The sequence below is a fragment of the Dasypus novemcinctus genome, chromosome 7 (assembly GCF_030445035.2).
Source record: "Dasypus novemcinctus isolate mDasNov1 chromosome 7, mDasNov1.1.hap2, whole genome shotgun sequence".
In the NCBI taxonomy this organism is placed as follows: domain Eukaryota; kingdom Metazoa; phylum Chordata; class Mammalia; order Cingulata; family Dasypodidae; genus Dasypus; species Dasypus novemcinctus.
The window spans coordinates 115,786,622-115,812,407 of NC_080679.1; the positions used below are offsets into that span (position 1 = coordinate 115,786,622).

Here is a 25,786-nt window from a genome sequence, read left to right on the forward strand (position 1 = left end):
ATTCACTACAAAAGGTATGTGCTCATCTTTTCTTTCAGCCTTTAACAGTTTCATCCCATTTGCTGGGAATTCTTAATTACCACATTCCTTAGGGTGCAAGTGTAGCCATGGAGACAGCACTAGCATGGAGACAGCACGTCTCTCCTTGTGAGGCCACTGTGCCTCAGTTTCCAACAATGGATCAATATTCTCTTCTTGCTCTCAGAATTCTCTCTTTGTCTTTGGCATTTGATGATATGATTAGTATGTCTTGATCTATTTGGATTTATTTGGATGGGAGTATATTGTGCTTCTTGGACACAAAAATCAATGTCCTTCAATAGTGTTTGGAAATTTTCTATGATTATTTCTTCAAATATTCCTTCTGTCCCTTTTCCCTTCTCTTCTCTTTCTGGGACATGCATGACACATATGTTTGCACATCGTTTGTTGTCATTTGGTGTCCTTAGACCCTGCTCTATTTTTTCCATTCTTTATCTCTTCTTTTGTATGCTTGCTTTTGAGGTCCTGTCTTCAAGCTCATTGATCCTTTCTTCTGCCTCCTCAAATCTGCTGTTATATGCCTCCAGTGTATTTTTAATTTCATTTATTGTGCCTTTCATTCACATAAGATCTGATATTTTTCTATGTATGTTTTCAGATTCTTTTTTTGTGCTGAATCCAGTGTCGTCATCGTCTTTTTTTTTTTTTTTAAAAGATTTCTTTCTTTCTTTCCCCTTCCCCCCCCCACCCTGGTTGTCTGTTCTCTGTGTCTATTTGCTGCATCTTCTTTGTCCACTTCTGTTGTTGTCAGTGGCATGGGAATCTGTCTTTCTTTTGGTTGTGTCATCTTGTGTCAGCTCTCCATGTGTGTGGCACCATTCCTGGGCAGGCTGCACTTTTTTTCGTGCTGGGCAGCTCTCCTTATGGGGCACACTCCTTGCACATGGGGCTCCCCTATGCGGGGGACACCCCTGCGTGGCAGGGCACTCCTTGCGCGCATTAGTACTGCACATGGGCCAGCTCCACATGGGGTCAAGGAAGCCCGGGGCGAAACTCCCATGTGGTAGATGGACGCCCTAACCACTGGGCCAAGTCTGCTGCCTCCAGTGTCTTTTTAACGTCCTTTATCTCTTTAGCAATCTCATTGAATTTATTAAGGAGATTTGTTTGAACATCTATGATTAGTTGTCTCAACTCCTTTATGTCATCTGTAGGCTTAGTTTGTTCAGTTGGCTGGGCCATATCTTCCTGTTTCTTGGTATGGATTGTAATTTTTTGTTGGTGTCTTGGCATCTGACTTACTAGATATATTCTGGGCACACTTTCTCCTTTTAGTTTAGGGCTTTCTTGCCTTTTCTTCCTTGCTGGTTGTGTAGTAGGAACTGAGCATGTAGTTGGTACTATAAGCTGTGGAGGCTGAAGCTGTCTGTGTTGCCTCAGGAACCGGTGAAGCTTCTCCCATCTTTTTCCTCTGCCAGGGTTAGGGACAGAGCTGCAGCCATACAGGCCAAGACCATCTGTAGTTGTCCAGAGAGACTGAAGAATCTTCATGCCCCTTGCTCCCCTGCTTGGGTGGGGATGGAGCTGCAAATCTGTGTAGCAAACTAAGCTGCCTGGGTCAAAACTGCCTGCAGTTGCTCAGGTAGACTCCCCTACCAGGGTTGGGAATGGACCCTCCAGAGTGCCCAACAATCTAATCCAAGTGGGCCTAATGCATCCCTGCAGTTGCCCTGAGAGGCTGAGGGAGTACTGTCCCTTCTGCCTTTAAGGGGTGGGGATGGAACCGTAGGCACCCCACAAACCAGTCTGGGCAGGCCAAAAGTGCCTGTAGGTCCCTGGAGAGGCTGAGGAAACACCAGCCCCCTCCTTTCCTATTGGGCAGTTGGGGGTCGAGCCACAGGTGTCTGACTCTTTAGTCTGTGTGGGCCGAAAGCAGTTGCAGTTGCTCAGAGAAGCTGCGGACAAACCAGCCCCCTCCTGTCCTACAGAGGGGGCGGAGGATGGAATTGAAGGTGCTCAACAAACCAGTCCATGTGGGCCAAAAGCACCTGCAGTTGTCATAGAGGCTGAGGAAACACAGCTCCCCTTCTCTCCTATTGGGGGTGGGGGAGAGGGATGGAGCTCCGGGTGTCTGACTATTCAGTCTGTGCTGGTTTAAAGCACCTGCAGTTGCCTGGAGAGGCTGGTGCAGGTCCTCCCAGCCTCTTCCCTGCCATAGGTGGGGCTGAAGTCTAGCCTAGAGCTGCTGCCCTGTCTGGGTAGAAGCAAGCCAGTCTCTACCATCACTGTGATTTTCAGTCTGCCCCGCTTCCCCTCATGCTGAGGTAGGAGTTGAAATGGCAGCTCCCAGCCTCCTTCTGACCTAGACAGGTTCAAACTTTACCTGTTCTTAGGATTATACTTTAGCCCACCAAATTTACTAATCAGTAGCTAAAGTTGGTGCCTAACCGTCTCGTCCTCCCCATTTTTGGGAAATGGGGCTTCTAACTCCAGACACAGAATATCTCCCCAGGTGACTTGTGCCACCAGTGGAGGGAGGATGGAACCAGCCTCTGTGGGGTCAAGTGCTCTTCTCATGAATCTTCTCTGGAGATGGGCAGTCCCCTCCTTCCATTCTTTCAATGATGTTGCAGGATGCTCTTCCAGTCTCCTGGAGCCCCCAGCCAGGTGCTTTAGATAGCTCTTGGTGATTACTAACTGCCCTGTAACACGAGTCAACTCTAGGAGCTGCTTACTCTGCTGCCATCTTGCCCCCAACTGTATTTTATTTGCTAATTATTTGCATTACATTTGAACAATGTCTCAGAGTACAAGTTCTATGGAGAGTAGGGTAAAAGATTATAAATAAAACAATTACACTTTAATCTGTAGACTGAATTAGTTAATCACCAGGGCAGCTCTGTCTTAAGTCTGCCATAAATTAGAGGATGATTAGAAGAAGCCTCTCCCCTCGCTTTTGGATCTAATGGGAAGTAACTGAGAATTGGGAAGATAAGTCTCAGGCTTTATTTGTGTGAGCCACAGGCCTTTAAGTTTATCATTGACAAGGGCCTAAACTTTCAGCCTGGCATCAATTTGGATGCGAATGTGTGTGTCAGGAGGTTTTTTTCCACCTTGTAATTTCAGAGGCTAAATCAATGCTTAGGTAATTCAGAGATTTATAGTGCATGCACAATTAGCAATTTGTGGCCTTTAGCTGAAGGGAAAAGAAAAAGTGCCATTGACTTTAACTCTGCTTTTCTAGCCATCTTCCAGACACCATTAAATGTGTCTTTGGTAAGACCAATGCAGTGGGGCTCCACCTGGAGTGTGCAGCAGCCTCACCCCGAGGCTGAGTTACTAAAGCTCAGGTGGCTGGGCCACATCCCCAGAGTTTCTGGATTGGGTGGGCTGTGGTGGAGCTTGAGAATTTGCATTTGCAACAAGCCCCCAGGTGAGGCTGATGCTGGTGCCTCTGGGCAGGGGACCCCACTTGACCAACCACTGGATCAGTGGGACCTGAAATTCACTTTCAGTCTACGCCGAAGGGGAGATTGTGTTGAAGGACGTGGTAGTTCATGTGCCCCCTTCCGGCTCTCCAAGTCTCCTCCCCTGGGGTTCGGGCAGGAGGGAGAAGGAAGCTGGCTTCCCAGCGCCCTCTTCTTTGCTTGGGGGTCCCGCCCCGCCAAGCGGTGGCCACCGAGTGCAAGTGTAGCAGTTACCGCCCCCGCCACGCACACACCTGGAGGCAGACCGCACCTGCAGGTGCAGAATCAGCCGCCCTGCCTCGTTTGCTCCTGACCCACATCTTGGCGGCGTCCTGAGACGGCTGCAGTCCCAGGGCGGAGGTGGCGTGAGCACGTGATGCTGAGCCTGCCGGTGGCTGATGGTTCAGGGGCTGGGCATGGAGCTGCAGTCAGGACACCTGGAATCTGCTTCGTGATGGGCTTCGAACTCCTTGGGTGACCTTGGCCCAGCCTCCGAGTTCGCGGTTCCCTATTTTAACTCCTGGTGTTTATGAAACGTACCTCCCCACCTCCGTAAAATAGCAGAAAATCAAAAGGCTGGGTCTGGTGAGTACCTCCAGGGGATTTATGAGCTGATGTGCGGAAATCTGAGTGCCTGAGGAGAAAGCTGCTGTGTAAACACAATATATTATTAATAATACGTTAAAAAATAGCATCACACCCTCTGCTAATAATAGCTAAGTTAGGCTATTAGAGCGGCTCTGACACAGACTCCTGGTGGTGTTGGAGGAAGGGCGACTGTTGCTTCTGAATTTGCAACAACATTTAAAAGAACATGGAAATTGGTTTTTAAGACTTTTTAACAAAATAAATAAAAAAAAACTTTTTAACAGATTCGTGGACAGATATATTTGTAAATAAATAAAACATGATGACAGTTCTGTAGAATTCAACTTCAACAAACCAAATCACAAATTTCTGTTGATTTTCACGACATTTCCAGAGTGGCTTTACATTGTGGACTCTTCCGTGGACATTTGACCCAAGTGTTAGGAGCTTCTTTCCTCTTTCCACTCCCCTGGTAAATGGATGATGCCCCCTTGCACTTCAAGGGGTGGGGGACTTACAAATCCATTAGTGATTTAGTTGATATTAGGTGCATATTGAGTGCCTGCTATATAGGTCGTCCAATGATAGATACTGAGAGGTAAAGAATATAGTTCTTACCCTTCAGGCACTTATAATGGGTTTTTTTTTTGTTTTTATTTCAGGTACCAGGGATTGAACCCTGGACCTCGTATGTGGAAAGCCAGTGCTCAACCACTGAGCCATATCAGTTCCCCTGAGTTGGTTTCTTCATTTGTTTTGCTTGTTTATTTTTTTTTTCAGGAGGTACTGGGAATTGAACCCAGGACTTCCCATGTGGGAGGCAGGTGCTCAACTGCTTAAGCCACTTCTGCTCCCAGTGGAGTTTTGATGAAGGAGAACCATAGGAAGTAACTGCATGGAGGCCGTTGCATCCTGCACCCTGGTCTCCTGGAATAATGTCCACAAAATCCAGGTCCACTCTGCTGCGGGGGCAGACCTGCGGTGCTCTGCTGGAGGGTGGATTCCTTTTGTGCAGTTTGTCCCTGTCAGGAAGCAGCTCAGGCATTTGCTGCTTTTTGCTTGGGAACGAGGTGACCCTGTAGAAGGTCGAGCCCACAAATGGTGGCTGCGCTGCTTGTTCCTCAGGGTGGGACGCCGGCCAGTCGGTGGATGTGCCACAAGGCTCTGCAGCACCTTAGACCCCATGCCTTCCTCAGCCGCGGGGGCCACCTACATGCTGCACTGTTTCCTGCATGGGAAGCCCTCTGAGGACAGCCCCCGGGCCTAGGTGACCGGCCGAGCTGTACATTAGAATGGTCAGGGGGACTTTTAAAAAGGTGAGGCTGCCTGGGTCTATCCCCCAAGGGGTTTGGATGACATTGAACTGAAACGTAGAAAAAGTCCCCAGGAGAGTGCAAGGTGCCACCAGGCTTGAGAAGCACCCAGTTGGTGGCTGAAGACAGCCTCCGCTAGTCCCCAGGAGTTTTGCGAATGGAGCAAGTGAAGCTGCCACACAGCCTGTCCTGACCTGAGACCTTAGGCTCTGCTCCTGCAGTGAGCCCTCCCCCGGTGCCCTTTGCTTCTTCTGGTGAGCAGGAGGCTTGCAGGTAGGAAAGGACTGCCCTCTTTTCGTGGGTGCGGCTGGGGCGCAGGGCCGGTTCTCGGGGAGCTCTGATCCCGCAGGCCCTGCGCAGCTCCCACCACCACGAAACCCCTCTCGGCTGCACCATCCCGAGCCCCCGCCCTCGTCCTTCCTCCTGCTGCTGCATCAGCGTGTACCTACTGCCTCAGTTACCTTTTATCCCTCTTGAGTGACTGACTGTTCCTTCCCCTGGGACTCATCACAGGGAGGCATAGCACACACGGCAGTCGTTCTTTGCTCAGGTCTGTTCACAGATCCCCAGGCCGTGCATTTTCCTCTCTCTCTCTGCTGTGTTAGGGTGGTTCTTTGTTGTGTGTTGCCCCAGCCTGCAGCTGGTCCTTCTTCATAGCTGTGCTTAGAAAGACTAAACCTTAAAACTAGGGTGTGGATTAGGAATTCCTGCTGGATTTGTCTCCCGGCTCTGATTTCTGGCTGTACTATTGGGGGGATCGTATCTGTCCACAGGTTATTTAGGATTATAAGTACTGGGTAGAGTCAAGGCGCCACTTCAAAAATAAATAAATAAAAGCTGTGTGGACAGTCTGGGCCGTGACGTTAGTTCAGAGAAAGGAAAGAAAGATGAATAATGAAAGATGCGTTCTGTTTGATTCTGGATTACCTGACTGTCCTAGCGGGGATGAAAGTGGCTGTCCTGGACCCCAAATGCCAGCTCTCTCAGGGTGGTGTTTTAATTGGCTTGGTGTCCTTTCAGCACAGGTGGGCCCGTAGCTGGGAAGAGTCAGCTGAGAAGGCTGCCAGAGGATGAGATACCCGGCCGGGGCAGGGGTGGCTGAGAGCTGACTGCAGTCGTTCTTGTGTTTTTCCTCTTTCCTCTCTTTTCATTTGTAACATCTGGTGTTTTGACCTGTGTGTGACCTTCTTTTCCTCCTGTCTACCTTCATCTTCCATCTCGCTTTCTCCTCCCCTTCCTTGTGTCTGGGTGTCTGCTGTGTCCTGAGCCCCACGGGCTCCTTTGCCAGCCCCGGCTCACATCCCTTGGCCACATCCCTGGGTGTGAATCTCCTGGCTTCACCCTTTGCCTCACCTCTAACTCGCCTCTGCCCCTTTGGCGCCCAGCTATCTCCTTCCTTCTTGCCTCCTTTCTTTTTATTGATTTGCCCCATTTTGCCTTAAACAGAATCTCTTTTGTTTTCCCATCAAAACTCCAGAGGGGTTTGTCACTTCACATCAGAAAAAGAGTAGAGCTTTCTTTCCCTTTGTTTCAGCAAATATTAACAGGGTCAGTGCGATGCTCGATGCTCGGTGCCTTCAGGTCTCTCTCTATCTTCAGGTGGTAACTAGTGTTCTCATTACACAGTTGAGGAAATAGAGGCAAGTGAGGCTCAGTGCCTTAACCAGGAGCCTGCAGCCACTGGTGTGGGGCTCGGGGTGTGCCTCCTGTCCGAACTCCACTCTAACTAGGGAACTTGGCACCCTCCAGCTGCACGGCTCGTGGCACGGGGCTTGGCCAGGCAGGGCCGAGGGTCTCCAGACCCGGAAGGCCCTTCCACACCAGCATTCGCGGGATGCTGGGAGGTTATGTGGGATGGCGGGCCTTTTTCCCGTGGAGCTGATGCTGGTGTTAAAATTATGAACGACATCATCTAGAGATGGCTCAGAATCCACCCTCGGACTGTGGGTGGTCACCGCGAGTGTGCGGCCAGCTACGGCTGGGTCCCTGCGCCCTGGGTGGGGTCGTCGTCGCCGTGCTCGCTCCCCAGCGGGGTGGTGTCCTCCCGGTTGTGATGCTCCATGTTTTATTTCTTTGCAGAGCCTGTGTCATCTTGGGGGTGATATTCCTTCTGTCATCCATTTGCATAGTGGTCAAAGCCATCCATGACCTCTCGACGAGGCTGCTGCCAGAAGTGGTAAGGTCCTTCTTCTTCTGGAACGTTCTTTCCCAAAAGTACCGGCCGCCTGTGCTGCCTCTCACCTCTGGTTTACTGGGGAGAGTTGGGCAGATTGAGGGAGAAGGCACAAAGGTTTGGAGGTTCAGAAGAACTCATTTCAGGAATGTTGATGTGTCGGCAGAGAGAAGTTCTGGGTTGGATGAAAGAAAAACCCAAAAACCCAAGTAGCTGGTGTAGTACTGGGTTCTGTGGACCTCTCCTTAGATATTTTGACTTTTTTTTTTGGCTTTCACAGTGAAAAAGTTTGGTTTTTTCCCCTGGTTAATTTTTAAAAAATCTTTATTATTTTTTTAATATTACATTCAAAAAATATGAGGTTCCCATATACCTCCCATCCCCCTCACCCCACTCCTCCTTCCATAGCAACAACCTCCTCCATCATCATGAGACATTCGTTGCACTTGGTGAATACATCTCTGACCACCGCTGCACCTCATGGTCAATGGTCCACACCATAGCCCACCCTCTCCCACATTCCACCCAGTGGGCCATGGGAGGACATACAGTGTCTGGTAACTGTCCCTGCAGCACCACCCAGGACAACTCCAAGTCCCAAATACGCCTCCACATCTCATCTCTTCCTCCCATTCCCCACCCCCAGCAGCCACCAAGCAATGTACAGAGAAACACGGTTATTTTTGTGTATCAGAGGGATCCAGTTTGTGGTGTTTGTGGTTGTGGTTCTGTGTCCATTCACGGATTGTTGTAATAAAAATTATGTAATTTTTTTCTTTTGCATCTTCATTCAATACATAAATCTATTCACATGAGGTTTTCTGGCACAATTGAAACTCAGATGCTGAAACTGAAGGACACGATTTCTTACTAAAATGTGTCATCTTTGGCTACCTTGTCCTGTGGGTGAGAGTCATTATCTGCTCCCCGATTCTCCCCCCACCCTTATGAATACCTGAGAAGAGAAATATTTTAACAACCTCCCATCAGGCAGTCTTCATAGAAGACAAGCACTTTGGGTACCTGGGAATGAGGAAGTTGCCATTAAATCATTCCTCTTTTACCCAAGCCGTGCAATAATTTAAATGCCAAGTATGGGCTCCTCTCTTAGGGTGTGATTTGATTTGAGCTTGGCTTCCTGAATCACCTTATTCTATAAGACCAAAATGATTAGACCTTCGACTTTACTTTTAAAGAAATGTGTGTTAATCTTTTGGGAGGTGATGCTTTGCGTTTGTGTGTGGTTATGTGTATGCGTGTAATTTTGTGGGGCATTTAGGAGAGAGAGTAAAGTGACTTCAGAATTTGCCTTCCCAAACCTCTTAAACTAAGAGTAGAGCCATTTCTTTAATAATCCATCAGTGCCCTAATGGCTCTTTATCATCGTGGTTATCACCTAGAACTGAAGGCCTTAAGTGTGAGTAGACATTAACTGTCAGGTAACATCTTTGCATTTAGAAGAGGACGGGAAACGTAACTCAACCCTAAGAAATGTTTATCGGTGGGAGTGTTCAGTACTATTATGGTTGACGCATTCATTTACTTTAACATTAAAGATGAATCTCCAGCTGGGCGAACTATAGAGTGAATAACTTTGCTCTCAGGTGTTTGCAAAAGTCCCCTTGGTTTTCTCTTGATAGCTGAAACATTTTTACTGGTAGCAGTCGCGTATCCCGCAGGTGCAGACAACTTGTGGGATGAGAGAAGAAACTCACCGACTTAAATTCCATGGCAAAGTGTTAAGGCCTAATGCTCCTCCCAAGGTGAAGTTTGGAGAGAGTGAACCCACATCTTTAAAAGTTCTGATGCGCGTTTTAAAACTCACAATCCTTTCAGGTCATCTTGTTCAAACTTTGAGGAAAAAGTAAAAGGGTTTTTGGTTTTGTTTTGTTTTTTGTTTTTTTAAGCCTTCAAATCTATGAAACGCTGACAAAGGAGCCTTCCCTTTGTCCCTTCCTGGGATCTGAGCTCAGGTCCCAGAGGAGAGGCTTTCTGACCAGCTGAGCGGCACCCAGGGCCAGGCAAATGCCACCAAGTTGTAGCCGTCATCGGTCGTTCAACCCCAGGGCGTTGAGGTCCCTCGCTCTGCTCCAGAGGTTCATGGTAGCCGGCACCCTGCCCGCAGCCCCCACCACTGGTTTGAAGTAATTCAGAATGAATCTTGGTCCACGGTGCAGTGGCCAGACTTGGAGCCACACACTCACCGCCTGCAGAAGCCGGCCTGAGAGGCTGGGTCTGTGGCGCCTGGGGGTGTGTGCCTGGGAGGGGGCACCCCCCCCCCCCCCGCCGTGCCCAGCAGTGCTGTCCTGCCCCAGGGGGACCCAGTCTGTCAGATCTTCCCATTTTAAAAGAGAAAGTGGAAACCTACGTCTAATGAGAAATAAACCGGCAACTAAATCAAACTTTTAAAAAGCCCTGATTGGGGTAGGGAGTGGGTGGACAATTTCACACAGCTACAAAAGCATTCGGTTGCCTGTGGCGGATAGCTGTGAATTTTGATACTTTTGGTCAAAACCAGGCAGTGAATTCGAGATCTCTGGTCACAACCCGGGAGATGGTCCCGAGGCCTGCGTATCTTGAGTTCAGCTCCGAGTTGCACCTGCATCTTTGCCCTTCGCCGCAGAATTCCATTGACATGTGCGATTTCTGGGAGTTGTCCTTGCAGGCTCTGTCTGCAGCGGTATCTTTCCTCCCCTGGCCCCATTCCCCTGGCTGCTTCAATTCTGGATGAGAGCACAGTTGTAAGAACGGGTAAGTTTTGCGTAAGAGACCGTAGTTAGGAATTTACCAAGCGTGGGCACCACTGAAGGCCTTGGGTGCTGCCCAGCCTTGGGCCCTGCCATGGGGAAGTCAGGCCGGCCTGCTCCCTGGGGAGTCCCGGATGGTGAATCTAGAATGAGCTGCCAGGGCTTCGTGAGCACCGGGCACAAGCCCCCTGCCTCACATCGTGTACAAGCTCTCCTTGGGTTATTGATGAAACAGATTCCGAAGGAGCCTTCTCTGCAGCTTTATAGGAACCACGGTTCTGGAAGTAGAAGGGAAAGTAGCCGGAGCTGCATTTTTAGTCATCATAGTGCTCTGCCTTTGTCTATAGGTTGCTTTAAAAGGGCATGGTGGGAGCGGGCGTGGCTCAAGCAGTTGAGCACCTGCGTCCCATGTGGGAGGTCTTGAGTTTGGTTCTCAGTGCCTCCTAAAAAATAACAACAAGCAAAACTCAAACAAAACAAAACGGGGGAGTCGATGTTGCTCAGTGGTTGAGCACAGCTTTTCCACGTACGAGTCAGTCCCTCGTACAAAAAAAGAGTCCTTGTTCATCGTGCTCTTCCCTCAGTGGGCTGGTGGGAGAACCTGACCTTGAACCGTTGCCTCTGGGCCAGGGCTGTCTTGGCTCCTGGGCCACAGGCCTACGTGGTCCTGCCATCCGGGCCTTCCTGCCTTAGTTCTTGTGTGTTCCCAAGGGAGTGCTGCTGCAGGCTGTCCCAGAGGCCCATGCCACCCCTGCCCCTCCCCGCGGGGCCCCCTGTGTCCTGTGCCACTGCCCAGGGTGTGCCGTCCACTGCTTTGTCTCTTGAAGCACCCACAAGCGGGTTAACCAAAAAATAATGGAAAATGCCGTAGGCCAGGCGTGGGATGAGGGGGACGGTGGTGGGTGGCACTACAGGACGGGGGTGCTTTTGAGAAGCTGCTTGGAGTGGTGAAGAGATGTGGGCTTCCCGCCTTCTTCTTACCTGCTTGACCACAGGAAAGCCCCTCAGCCTCTCTCGCCCTCAGTTTCCTCAGGGGTAAAATGGCGACAATCCTTACCTCCTAGGTTTAGGGTAAGGATCAAATGGGCAATTGATTTAAAATGGTTAGCAGTAGAAGTCCATAATATTGAGGTGGCTGCTGCTCTTAGCATTCTAGATTTTTAGGTTTCTAAATTACTAATCAAGGTACCTCAGCTTGTGGCCTGAGGTCATGTCAGGCTCGGCTTCTCAGTCTCTCTGGTGGCTGTGGGCCCCGGAGCTCCCCGTCTGGCTGCTCTGACGTGCTCTTGAGGGGACCCCTGGCTTCTGAGGGTCCTGCCCTGACTCCCTGAAGCGGGGACAGGGTTGCTCTCCCTTGGGCTTCAGTCAGCCACAACTAACCTTGGGCCCCAGTCTCAGAAAATACCCACCAGTTGCCGGGAGACCTGACCTCTAAGCCTAACTCAACACTGTTGGCTGTGTGACTTCTAGCAAGTCACTCCTCCTCTACCTGCCACACAGCGGACCTCGGGAGCATTAGATGAAATGAGGGAATGGGAATGCTTTACAAAGGACGGAGCGGTGATGATGTGTGTAGCTCCCAGGCCATAGAAGTCCCATCCTTGCCCTCGAACCTTCTCGGAGGGCTTGGCTTTGGCTCCCAAGGGGTTCACAGCTGGGGACAGACCCATAAACAGTACATTCGGCATGTGAAGAGAAGAGTCAGGAGACAGGCAGTCCCAGGAGAACACCAAGGAGGTGCTCTTATCAAGGGTGCTGATGGAGGTGGCATGTTGGGCCATTCTGGAGGAGACCCTCCACCTGCCCTCTGAAGGAGGTGCTGGAGTGGGCCAGCAGGGGGCTGACGGAAAGGGGGTGGAGGAGGGCACAGAGGGGCCCTTCCAGGCCGAACGAGCAGTTGGAGCCACAGGTTCTTTGGACACTTGCTCTCTGTCCTATCTTTGCTTCCTGTTTATACAAGAGTCTCTATGTAGAAGAGGAGAAAGGGATAGAGAGAGAAAGCATGAAGAGGAGGGAGAAGGAAGAAAGGAAAAGGCCAGTTTGTGTTTTAAGTCAGAAAGGATCGCTTAGCAAAATTTTGTTTCTTCCTTGGGTAGAAAGGTTGCCTTGAAGCCTCCCCTTACCCATCTCCTCACTAAATCCCCCAGTTTCTTAAAATTCCAGCCCACTCCCCAGAACAAAGCAGCTCCACTCTAGCAACAGAAGGGAGCCCCCGTTGATAGCGCCTTCCCTTTCAGGAGGCCAGCCATCAGCTTTGCTTCATGTCCTGTCCCTGGAGAATGTGACTGTGATTTCTAGGGGGGTAACTGTTTCTCTCATGGGTGATTCATTCAACATTAAGTGCTGTGTGTTTCCCACACTTGAAGGAAGGGCCGGGCTCTGCAGACCCCGTGGAGGTCAGCAGTATCCCAGCAAGTTCCTCAGGTGGGATTCCACTCTCATGAACAAAACAGAGACCAAACTCTTCTGGAGTCTACTAGAAGCATGTGTTTCCAAGTCCACAGACAAGAACCTGTCCCAACAGTCTTCCGACCTGTGGAGGGACTGGGATTCTCTGGATTTACAGACTTCTGTATTTGCAAAATGCTTGGCATTCACCGGATAGCCTGGTGCTGGTGGGAGAGATTTATCCATTCTTAGGCCCTGTTGGTGTCTCTCTCTCTGTGCATCCTTACCTTGTAGAGAGGATGGAGGCAGCCTGGACCGCCTTCTGCGCACACTCCCCGTTCCATTTGTTCTCTCCCACTCGGGGCCTCTGTTCCCCACAGCTGCCTCCTAGCCCCCTGAGCTGCCTCCTAACTCCCCTCCTTGGAGATCTCACTTCTCTTTCTGGTATCTTCAGTCACTCTCTGCTTGCCACTTTCTACCCAGGCATTTAATTTCAAGTTCTTCTCTCCCCTTTAGTCTCCACCCCTCTTGAAAGTGCTCTATTTGAAGACACTTACGTCTTCCCTTCCATTCCTTTTGCCACCGCAACTTCAGGTCTGCCTCTTCTCAGCCTGCTCTTAGCGGAATATTCTTCATGACATCCTTGTTGAGGTAGGAACTATTTAAAGGAAGAAAATGAGGGAGAATGGAGGTGAGGGCAGGCAAGGCTTGGGACTGGGTGAGAGATCCCACCTCGTCAGTCTGAGGAATAGGTTCTAGGTCTCCTGAGGTGAGTGTCCATCCGTGGGAGTGAGTTTCTGGGGATCCCTCACTCTGGGTGAGGCAGTGTAGCTCAGGTTAAGGATGTGGGAGTGGAAGTGAACGTGATTTGCCACTTCCTAACTGGAGGAACCAAGACAGGCTGTTCAACCTTTCTCTTCATCAGTTTCCTCATTTGTAAAATGGAAATGCTAATGGCACCACTTTTGTAGGATTGTTAGGAAAATAAAATGAAAGGATTGTTGGTGACATACTTAGCATATAAATATTGAATGAATGTTGGCAGAAATGGTCAAACTAGAGAAGAGGCTTCTGAGGAGGTTCGTGGAAACCTTCGATGCCTTTAGTTCTGGAAGCTTAGGCTATATTGAACTGTCCAGAAAATGCCCTCTGGAGTGCTCTTCTCAGCTTTGGTTGGGTAATGCTGTAGATCCCTCCTTCTGGTATAATAGCCTATAATTTCTGAATTCACCATTAGCAGTAGAGAGCGGTGTCTCCCAGGATGACATGCTGGCAAGGATAGCTCTAAATTTAACTTGGGAGTTGTATTAACAACACTTTTTCATAAACATTCATGTAGAGTCAAGGCTGTCAACATCCCTCTATCCTCACTCTGCCACCATCAACCTAATACAGCACAGAGAAAGGCAGAAATTGATGGTGTCAGGCTATTGGTGGTACCCCACTCTTGTTACTTCAGACAGAATAATTCGTTTCCTCAGCAAGACTGGCCCCTTCATTCATCCTAGAGCCAAGGACCTACCAGCTTCTAACCAGCAGAGAACTGAGTGCTAATGAAAGCAGATTATTACTGGCTTGGTTAAGCCTGCATTCAAGGAGAATGACATTCTGAAATAGACCCACACATATATGGTCAACTGATTTTCAACGAAGATGCAAAGGTGATTTGATGGGGGAAAGGAAAGACTCTTTGACAGATGGTGTTGGGTCAACTGCATATCCGTATGGAAAAAAAAGATCCTTATGCAAAAAAAATTCTTATATAAAAATTAACACAAAATGAAGCTTGAAACTCAATGTAAAACCTAAGTCTACAAAGCTCCTAGAAGAAAGCGTAAGAGAAAATCTTTGAAACCTTGGGATAAGCAAATTTTCCTTACATATGACATCAAAGGGATGAAGCATTTAAAAAAATAAGTTGGACTTCATCAAAATAAAAAATTTTGCTGTTCAAAAGACACCATTAAGAAAATGATGAGACAACGCATACATTAGACAAAGGAGTTACTTTCAGAATATACGAAGAACTGCTACAACTTGAGAAGAAGACCAAAGGCCTGATAAGAACATGGCAAAAGATTTATGCTGATACTTCATAAGAAAAGATATATGAATGGCCAGTAAGCACTTGAAAAAATGCTCAACATTATTAGTCATCATGAAATTTCAAATTAAATTCACCACTACTTACCCATTGGGATGTCTAAAATTTAAAAACAAACCCAAACCAACAAAACAAAATAAAACAAAACACTGGTCATGTCAAGAGTTGGCAAGGCAAACTATACATTGATAGTTTGAATAAAATGGAGCAACCACTTGGGAAAAGAGTTCAGAGATTCCTTAAAAAGCTAAACATGTATTTACCATTGACCCAGTCGTTCTACTCCTAGGTCTTTACCTAAGAGGACTCAAACTTCATGTCTGCACAAAGACCATTATACAAAAATTTATTGCAGTTTTCACTTCCAAGTAAAAAACTGGAAGCAACATAACTGTCCATCAACAGGTAGATGGATAAACAAATTGGGGTACATCATACAATGAAATACTATTCACCAATAAAAAAGGAACTAACTATTGACCTGTACAACTACATTGGGTGATGCTCAAAATAATTAAGCTGTGTAAAAGAAGCTAGGCCAAAAGGGTAAATATTGTGTGATTCCATGTATATAAAATTTTAAATGCAAACGAATCTAATAGTGAATGAATGCAGATCAGTGTTTGCCCAAGGATGGGAATAGAGGGAAGGAATGGTTTTAAAGGGGCATAAAGAAACTGGGGGGTGATGAAAATACTACCTTGTATTTAGTGATAGTTTCACAGGTATAGACATGTATCTAAATGCTCAAACTGTACCTTTCAATTATGTGCAGTTCAGGTGCATTCAGAGGCTGTGCTTGGCCAACAAATGACCTTACATTGCTAGGTCAGGCAGGAATCCTGCTCAGGTCGCAACAGGATAAATATTCTAAGTTTCAATAATTGAGGTTTTATTTTCTTCACTGTAACCCATACGTTCAATACCTGGGGTGTTGACAGCACCACTGAAAGTTGAAATATAAATAGAGCAGTATTAAGATAAAGTATATGATAAGAGGGGGACATGTAAATAGCAGGCTAAATATAGCAGCTATCACCAGAGGCAGATAGTAAGAGGCGCTTTTGCTGAAATGTGACAGCTATTGCGCAGTTTCCAGAAACACCCAGGAAGCGCCTGGTGGGGCTCAGGCTCTGGAGAGTATTAGCCATTTTCAACCACCGAAAGCATGGACAGTTTATCCCTCTGGTCTCTCACATACAGTGTGATTTGTTTCTCGGTTCAAGAGTTTCCTAGGAAATGACTGCCCAGGAGTCCCCGATTGGTTCGCTTTTCCTCGCTGTGGCAGCCTTGGATTTTAATCAGAATATGATATGTCTGTGAGCAGTCTGCCGTGGTTGCTCTGCTCAGTCTGTAATGCCTTCTTGTGCTTTCCGCCTCAAAAAAGTGCTTTTCAGCTTGACGTCTCAGGCCTTCACGGCGCCTCTGGAGTAGGTAGAGGCGTTAGACTCACTGCCATTTTATACTAAGGAGATGAATTCTCAGATAAAGAAGTAAAATGACTTCTCCCAGACGGCCCAACATTAGTGTCAGAGACTCAACGATGAATGGAACCCGGTGCTTGACAACGGGTCAAAGGCTCTTTCTGTTCCAGGGCTGCATCTTGAAGTATCACAGAACCTGAGGTCTGAAAATAGCTAATACCACTGGCTTGTTGCCCGATGGAGAAAATACGGCCCAGAGAGAATCAGTTTCACAGAAGATTCTGAATAAACTCCAAGTCTAGGATTTCTCCACCCTCTTATGGGAGTGATCGTTTCCACACACTCTGCACCCCCACCCCAGCCTGCCCTGTGCCTTGAAGTTTCTGACCTGACTGGTCCCGTGAAGACCTGTCTTAGGTCGGGATGAGGGTAACAAAAATGGAAGAGAGGAAGGAAGGGAGGAGGGAGATGTCCCCCCGCCCCCAGCCTTCTCCAGGGCCCTGTGTGGATTTAAAGACACTAGTGTTTATCAAATATGGGTGTTTGGGGGCCAAGGTAGAGTACTTTGCTTTTCTCTTATGTCTGTGTTTGACCTTGGGAAAGTTATTTAATCTTTCAGTACTTGCTTTTTCATCTGGAAGGTAAGAACAAACAAACCTGTCACTTCTTTCCCTCTTGTGAGGTTTTGAAAGTACTTTCTTATCTCTTGAAGAAGGAAAAAAAAATAAAGGTGTTTATTGAACAGTTAAATATTTTTTTACTCACTTCCCTAAGTATAATATGAACAGCATAGTCCTTGTTACAGTTCTCTATGTTTTTGCTTACTGTATAGCAAATGGAGAGAATCCTCATGCCAAACGCCTTTTTAAAAAACGTCTCAAGCTTTGACTGAAATATTACTATTTATATGGTGCACACAGTATGTGCTAGTCCAGCAAAGCAGGCAGGAAATAAGTTCACCCAGTGGTGACAGCCCCACAATTACCTTTGCTGCATTCTGCTCGTGTGATCAGTGCTGTGAATTTGGAAGACTCTGTTGTAACCAGAATGTAAGTGTTTGGTGACTAAGGCACACAGGGTTGTTAGGGAAGCATTTGACACCACTCTGGGAAGTAGTTTTGGAGTATGGGGTGAAAAGCCTTAATCCTTAAACAATCCTGTTCAAGCAGGCTCTCTGATCGTCCCAGCCCCACAGGGAAGTAGAGACATGGATGAGACCAAAGTGGGCTGAGTACAGGACCTTTACCCTAAAGAACTTTTCAAGGAGAAGCAAAACGTGAAAAACAGGCTGGCCGTGGGTGTTTGTGAAGGTCAGCTGCTTTAGGAGGGATCCGCAGACTTTCTCCTTTATTTGCTGAAGGGCCGGCTGTTCCCAAGAGGGAAGGTAGGTGTAGGGAGTTCTAGGAGAAAACAGCTGAGGGAATGTGCTCGCGGTGAAGAGCTGTGGCTGTGGACCCTTCCCCCTGCTGCTGGTGAGAGGGTGGCGCTGCGTGAAAGTTGCTGTTGCGCTGCGTTCCACCTCTGTCCATCTGTTTTCGCTAGTTCTATCCCTCCCCCTCTGGGCTTCCCCAAACGTATTCCCAACCCCAGGGTGGGTGCTCATCCTCTGTGCTACCGTGATGACTCAGGCTGATTGCTGTGGGAGCTCTTAGCACCCCGCAATGTGATTTTATGTCCACTATTCTCTCTGGAGCAGACTGTCAGAAATTTGAGGACTTAGACTTATTGTCCTCCCAGCTCCTAGTGCAAGGTCTGGCATGGAGCAGAAACTCACTAAATGTCGGCTGAATGAATTCATGAATGCCTGAAGCCTTTGGCTCACCTAGAGGGGTGTAACCAAGAGGACCTGATCTTTTGGGAGCCCCTAACGGATGCTGCCAAGATCTTCCTGTTGATCTTTTACAGCAAAGAGGGCTAGTCCCCAGACCACCCCCCACACTCTCAGGCTCCACTGCTTTACTCTTCTGTGCTGTGGCCCTAGCGCTGTAAGTGAACAGCTGGTGTGCAGGTGAGGCAGTGCACAGCACCTGGCCTGGCCGGTTTCCAAGAACCCAGAAGGTTCTAGTCTTTGCTTCAGCCATAGACCCAGCCTAACTGGCCCTCAAGGTTGGTCTTCCTGGGCTCCCTACTTTCCCTGCTAGGCTGAGTCAAGGGCCCTGTTTCCTCAGGCCTTGGAAGGAATGAGGGAAGATGGTTGGGTGAGTGGAGAGATGGGTGGAAGGCAGGAAAGGAGGGAAGGAGGCAGGCAGGCATGTGGTTAGGGGTGGGTGCTCTCTGGGTGTTCTGTTAAAGTCTTCCCTCCTTCCTCTTTGCCCAGGGTGACTGATTTTGCCCATAAGAACTGTCTCCTTGTCTGTCTTCCTTGTTCTGGTCTCTCAGCTTCTTATTTTGTATCTTAGACTAGAACTTGCTATTTGCATCTCAATTTCTAGGATCCCATCTCTTGGCTTTCCAGATTTCTTCTCCAGTCCTTGCTCCTAGATTCTCCAGAAGTTCTCATGAACTTACCCAGCATCTAACCTAGATAATCCACATTCACTTGAACATTCTCTTGTAACTTTCCTTTGGCGCTTACTTTTTATTAATGCATATTTTTTCCTGATTATAAAAATACATGATTATTTTGGAGCCTGTGAATGATGTAGAATCTCTTGATCTTTACATCTTTCTCCCCAACCTGCAGAGTTTCCAATTCATATGGGCTCCAGAGGGGCTTCCCTTCTTTGTGGGGATCACCACAAAGAAGGTGAGGTTATGAGCTTTTGGAAGGCAGAAACTGTGCTGTATACCACTGCATTCCCAGATTAGTAGAAAATTGCTGAATGAATGAATGAGTGAAGCCACATGACTCAAATAAGCACATGAAATAACCATCATCTTGCTTGGACCTTTTGGTCCATGATGGTTGGTGCTGTGAAGGACTTGGCAATTGTGCAGCCCACACCCACCCTTTACCTGCCTTCTCCTAAAGCACATTAAGTAGATGTGGCATTTGGAGCAAGGGCTCTGGAATCAGCCTGGGTTTGAATCTGGGTGCCATCCCTTGGGGAAGTCTACTTGATCTCTCTTAGCTTTAGAAAACCTCATAAGACTGCCTCTAGGCAACATCATCTACTACTACTATTCACAGTCCACAATGGTAACAGAAATTTGAAAAATATGTTAGAAAGTATAAAAAATAATCTCCATACTCATTCCTGCTACACATAATTGCCTAGTAATTGCATACTGATAACATTTTGGCATATTTTCTGTGGGCCTTTTTTCATGCTAATGTAAAAACCGTATGTGTAAAAGATATATGAATGCAGTCCTATGTAAACTCCATTCACGTTATTGCATGAATGGATGTTGTACATAGTGTGCTGCAACATTTTACTCGATATGTTTTTAAGATCTAGACTATTTTTGATGTTTAATTGCTGTCTAACAGTCCATCATATAAATTCCTGGATTTTTGGCATTCCCTCTTGATGGGCATTTGGGTAGTATGGTGGCTTGAAGTGGCATATTCCCCAGAAAAACATGTTCTTAAATTTACTCCATTCCCATGGGTGTGAGCCCATTGTACGTAGGACCTTTTAATGAGGCTACTTCAGTTATGGTGTCACTCACCTCATTCAGAATGGGTCTTAATCCTGCTCCTGGGCCCTTTATAAATGGAAGGAATTCAGACATGAGAGAGAAAGAGCCACAGAAGCAAGGGGCTTACCTGGAACCTGGAAGAGAGGGAAGAGACCAGGAGATGCGCCTGTGCCTTGCCATGTGGAAGAGCCAGGGGTCCCCGGCAGCTGGGCCCAGAATGGCAGTCTTTGGGGAGAAAGCATCGCCTTGATGATGCCTTGATGTGAACATTTTCCTGGCCTCAAAACCGTGAGTGAATAAATTCCCATTGTTTAACCATTCCATGGTATTTGCTTGAGCAGCGTAGGAAACTAAAAAACTAGTTCCCAGTGTTTTAGAATTATAGAGATGCTGCAGTGAAAATTGTTGTTCTATTATGGCAAGGTATAACATGTGCAGATGGTATTTCTCTAGGGTAAATATCTAGGAGTGGAATTTTTGCATAGTAGAATATGCACATTTTTAGTTTTAATAGAAACTGCCTGCCAAGTTGCCCTCCATTGTGGCTGTTCCAATTTACATTCTCATAATGTTACAGTACTTGATGTCTTCAAACTTAACATACTTTTCCAATCTAATGGGTAAAAGTGGTATCTATTATTAATTTGCTTTTCCCTGATTATTGATGGTTTATTATATTCATATATTTGTTGGCCATTTGCATTACCTCTTAAATAAATTTTGCTGCTTTATATCCTTTACCCATTTTTCTGTAACAGTTGTCTTTTTCTTACTGGGTTCTTCATATATTCTTAGAACCAGGTTTGTTATATGTAAATTGTAAATATTAATAATTTCTCCCAATAGCTTACTTTAAAAAATACTATATAACTTTCACTATTTAGAAAGTTTTTTTTTCTCCTTTCATTTCCATGTAATTAGATTTGTCAATCTTTTCCTTTATGTTGTGGTGGTGTTTTGTTTTGTTTTTGTTTTTCTTTTTTGCGGGGGAGGGGTTGGACAGTTAAAAGCTTTACTGTGCTGGTGCTGTGGAGATATATGCCTGTGTTTTCTTTTAGTAGATGGAAAGAAATGAGACTTAAAAATTAGACCTCTAAGGTATCTGGAATTTATTTTGGTGCTTGGCCAGAGGTAGAGATTCATTTTTGTTGATTTTTTTCCCCCAGATGAATATACAACTTTCCTAACTCCATTTTAAAAGCCACATCCTTCAAATGCAAGTTCCCATGGATGCATGATGGTCTCTGGACTTGCTATCCCATCCCATGGATCTGTTGGTGCATTCTGTTCCAGTGTCATGATTTTTAATTACTTCAATTACCATAAATCTTAATGTTCCTTAGGCAAATTCACTCAGTTTTCTTAGATCTTCAAAATTTCTTGGCTAATTTTGCATTCACAGTATTCAATATGAATTTCAAAACTGGTTTGCTAAGTTTCTTGAAAAATCTTTTTGGGTTTTGAATGGCATTAAATGTATCGATTAAACTTTTGGAGAATTTTTGCAGAATTGAGTCCCTCCCTTTCATTTCATCTTTCTCCATTTATTCATGTTTTCCTTTATGTCATTTAGTGAAATTTTGTAATTTTCTCCACTAAGGATGCTATCTATGTTTATTAGGGTTGTTTTAGTTTCCTAGGCTGCTTAAAGCAATACCATGAAATGGGTTGGCTTAAACAGTAGGAATTTATTTGCTTCCAGTGGAAGTCTGGGAAGATGTCCAAATAAGTCACCATCAAGGCCATGCTTTCCTCCCAAGGACTGGCTGCTAGTGATCCTTGGCTCCTCTGTCACACGGCAAGGCACATGGCAGTGTCTTCCGGTTGATTTCAGCTTTTTGCTTTGGTAGCCTTCTGCCCCTCCCCCTCCCTCATCTTTTTTATAAAGGACTCCAGTAATAGGATTAAGACCCATTCTGAATGAAGTGGGTCACACCTTAACTGAAGTAGCCTCATCAGAAGGTCCTATTTACAATGGGTTTACATCCACAGGAATGGATCAGAGTTATGAGCATGCTTTTCTGGAGCACATAAAATGTCAAATAACCACAGGGTCAATTCTTCATATTTTGTGACTTTTATTACTATTTGAGTATTTTGTATTTAATTTACTTTCTAAATTGTTGTGGTGGGATAAAAGTTTGGATATTCATCTTGTTTAGCAGTAACCTTGCTGACTCTTCTTATTAGTTCGGTTTATCAGGTGATTATTTAGCATATGCGTATGACAGTTTTGTCTCTTCCTTTCCGATTTTTTTTCATATCAGCCAGTATCTTCAATACACTATTGAATTTTGAGGGTGATGCCAAGGATTCTTGTGTCATTTCTTACTTTTGTGGAAATGCTTCCAAAGTGACATCACTGAGATTAGTTTGCTGATGATTTTGGCAGAGACCTTTCCAGTCCTTGTTTAAGAGATTTATTTGAATTTGTTTTACCTTGTTTTGAACGTCAAATACTTGCTGAATTCTGCATACTTTTTCTATATATGTTGAAACCCTTCTTTTCCTTTAGGATGTTAATGTTTAGGATTAGTTGATATTCTAATGTTGCATTCTTGATATAAACCCTATTTGGTCAGAAAATATTAACAATCCATTACTGGATTCAACTCACCGATAATTCATTTAGGATTTTACATCTATGCTTATAAGCCCTTGTCTTTGGGTGCCACCGAAAATGAGTTAAACAGCTTTTCTTCTTTTTCTGATCTGGAGTACTTGTTATATTGTAGGAATTATCTGTTCCTTTATGTTTTAGTGGAACTCGCTTACACATTTGGACTGTTTTCATTTGGAGAGGCAAGAGGGAATATTCTCTGCTGAGATAATATTCTTAGCAGACCACCTGAGTCATTAGCTGTGGGACCTTGAATAAGTCACTTCTTTGACTGGTTTTCTCATGTGTAAAATAACATAATAATAGTACTTAACTCCTAGGGTTGTTGTAAGGGTGAACCCAGTTAATGGATGCAAAGCTTTTAAAAAATCGTCTGGCTGCTGCTGCTATTATTATGTTACTAACTATTATTATTAATGAGATTTTCAATGTTTCACATATCTTTATAGTTTATATTCTTGGGAAAATTTATTTTTCTAGACAATTGCCCATTTAATGTAGGCTTTCAAATATATTGCAACAAGGTTGTTCATATTATTTTCATAAAATTTTTGAATTCTAATTAATTTGTAATTATGTGCACTTATAACCATTAAAGTTAATGGTGTTTATTTGTGCTCTGGCTTATGTCTTTCAATCCACCTTGCCAAAATATATCTTGTCAGATACATCAGAGTATGTCCTATCTGTCTTGTTTTAGTCAGCCAAAAGGAGTGCTGATGCAAAGTACCAGACATCCATTGGCTTTTATAAGGGGTATTAATTTGGGGTAGAAGCTTACAGTCACAAGGCCCTAAAGAGTCCAACTCAAGGTACCATAAGAGGTGCTTTCTGGGAACCGGACTTTGGCCCAGTGGTTAGGGCGTCCGTCTACCATATGGGAGGTCCGTGGTTCAAACCCCGGGCCTCCTTGACCCATGTGGAGCTGGCCCACGTGCAGTGCTGATGCGCACAAGGAGTGCCGTGCCACGCAAGGGTGTCCCCCGCGTGGGGGAGCCCCACGCGCAAGGAGTGTGCCCGTGAGGAGAGCCGCCCAGCATGAAAAGAAAGTGCAGCCTGCCCAGGAATGGTGCCGCCCACACTTCCCGAGCCGCTGACGACAACAGAAGCGGACAAAGAAACAAGACGCAGCAAATAGACACCAAGAACAGACAACCAGGGGAGGGGGGGAATTAAATAAATAAATAAATCTTTAAAAAAAAAAAAAAAAAAAAAAGAGGTGCTTTCTTACCCAAAGTCATTTGCCACATGTTGAAGCAAGATGGTGGGCATTGTCTGCAAGGGTTCAGCTTTCCTTCTTCCTCTTAAGGCTCCATGGTCTCAGCTGCTTTTATCTCAGCTGCAGGCTGGCATAAGGCTTGCCTTTTTCCCTGGGACTTGATTCTTTCCCCCGGGCTCGCCTCTCTCCCTGGGACTCCTTTCTCTCTGGGCTCAGCTGCCCTGCTCCCTTCCAAAGGTCCGCTGTAGACTATCAGGCTCCTCTGCCATGTCTAATGAGCTGTCTCTCTTCCTCTGTGTGCTAGTCTGTTTTACCAGCCCACCAAGGGGGCAGGGACTCCACACCCTACTGAACTGGCTGAATCAAAGCCCTAATCTTAATTTAACCAAGTAAACGTAACCTTTGAATTTAATACAATCGAAGAGTATCATTCCCAGAGGAACAGACCAGTTTACAAACATAATCTCTCTTTCTTTTTGCAATTCATCAGGACTATCAAACTGTTACAAGTCTCTTCAAAGAGCCAGCATTTGCTTTTGTTGATCAAGTCTTGTTTGCTTTCTAGTTCATTAGGTCTCACCTTTGGTTGTTCCTTCCTTCTCCTTTGTTCATATTCACTTTTGGGGATGTGTGACTGAGTTTTTGCATTTGTTTATTTTTGCTCTTGGTTTTTGCTGTTGGCCTGTTATTTTAATTTTGTTTTGTTTTCAGACTACAGAGAAAATAACCCTTTGCATAAGGAGACAACAAAATTAGTTTGCCTAGAAGTACATGGCAGATAGCACTTTTCCACCTTATCTCTTTTAGGTGTTTGGCAGCTTTCAGAGTCTGGCCCGAAGCATACTCTTCCATGTAAGTTCCTCTGATCCAGCCTTGATTGTTCAAAAGCTGCTGAAACAATTCAGATTCTTTAGTGGTGCTTTCAGTTAACCACCCCATGCAGCAGGCAGGGGACATGAGCCACCCAAGGTGATACATAGGTCTATGTGTCAGCTTGGCTGGATGGCAGGCCCCAGTTCCTCGGACAGGAATCCTGTTTGGATTGATGGGAAAGTTTTGGTAGTGAATGGTGGAGATAGTAGCTCAACATTGTGAGTGTAATTAGCCACTGAATTGTATGCTTGAAGTGGTTAAAATGGGAAATTTGTGTTGTATATATGTTACCACAACAAAAATTCATAAATATAATCAAAAATAACTTTACACACTGATAAAGCTTTGGATGTAAATAAAAATTGAATAAAGTTAAAGGGGAAAAAAATCTCAGTAATCTGGGCATTGCTGTGACCATATTTTGTAGATGTGAGTCAAGTTCATAATCGGTTGACTTTTAATAAGAGAGATTAATCTGCATGGGCCTGATTCAATCCTTTGAAAGGCCCTAAGAGCAGAACTACCATTTCCCTGAAGAAGCAGCAGCTCTTGCCTGAGCATTCTACCTGTCCTTCCAGATAGCCTACCCCATGGGTTTTGGACTTGTCCAGCCCTTTGGCATCATGTAAGCCAATTCTTTGCACTGACTCTCTTAATGTATATCTCCTACTGGTTCTGTTTCTGTGGCTGAATCCTGACTGGTAGGCCCAGAAATTACTGCCCTGAAATATTTTCCTTTATATTTCGTTTTAATTATTAGCTAAGTTATATTTTTACATAATTTGAATTGTCAGTTGTCCTGCAAGGCTCATTATAAAAATAGTCCCTTCCCTAGAGGCAACCATTTATAACTTCTTTTGCCCCCCCACATGTTAAAGCAAAATAATTAGGTTGCTACCTCTTGATTTTTCAGTTATAGGTATTGTTTATTGACTTTCTACTCTGCTAGGTCTTTAAACCATCCTCTGTTGCCTAATCACCCAATCCTCTCAGTATGTTTTCACTGCTATTTTGGCTAGATCATTATACAGCCATTACGATTGTAAATGTTACTCATAGCTGAGCCCCGTAGTCTTGTATGATTTATTTGACACCACCTCCCCATGTCTTGCACTACATTTTAGGTTTCTTGGCACTAACAAATGAATATATGACATCAATATTTTAAAATAGTGTATTTTTAAACTTAGTTTTTAACGTACCGTTGATTGAAGGCCTAATTCTGGCTGTGTATGTAAATCCCCTCTGGATACATGTGAGCACAGTAGATCTCCTATCAGTGAGTAGTTACTCATCTGTGAGG

The 25,786-nt window shown here is 45.7% G+C and overlaps 1 protein-coding gene across 1 annotated transcript in view; it reads left to right on the plus strand.

The window, feature by feature from the left end:
- The window catches only part of TMEM163 (transmembrane protein 163), a 275,356-nt gene that overhangs the window by 211,830 nt on the left and 37,740 nt on the right, over positions 1–25,786 (plus strand). Inside the window, exon 5 of the mRNA XM_004480181.5 lies at positions 7,430–7,526. Coding sequence (XP_004480238.2) covers positions 7,430–7,526 — 97 coding nt within the window. The remainder of the gene's footprint in view (positions 1–7,429; positions 7,527–25,786) is intronic.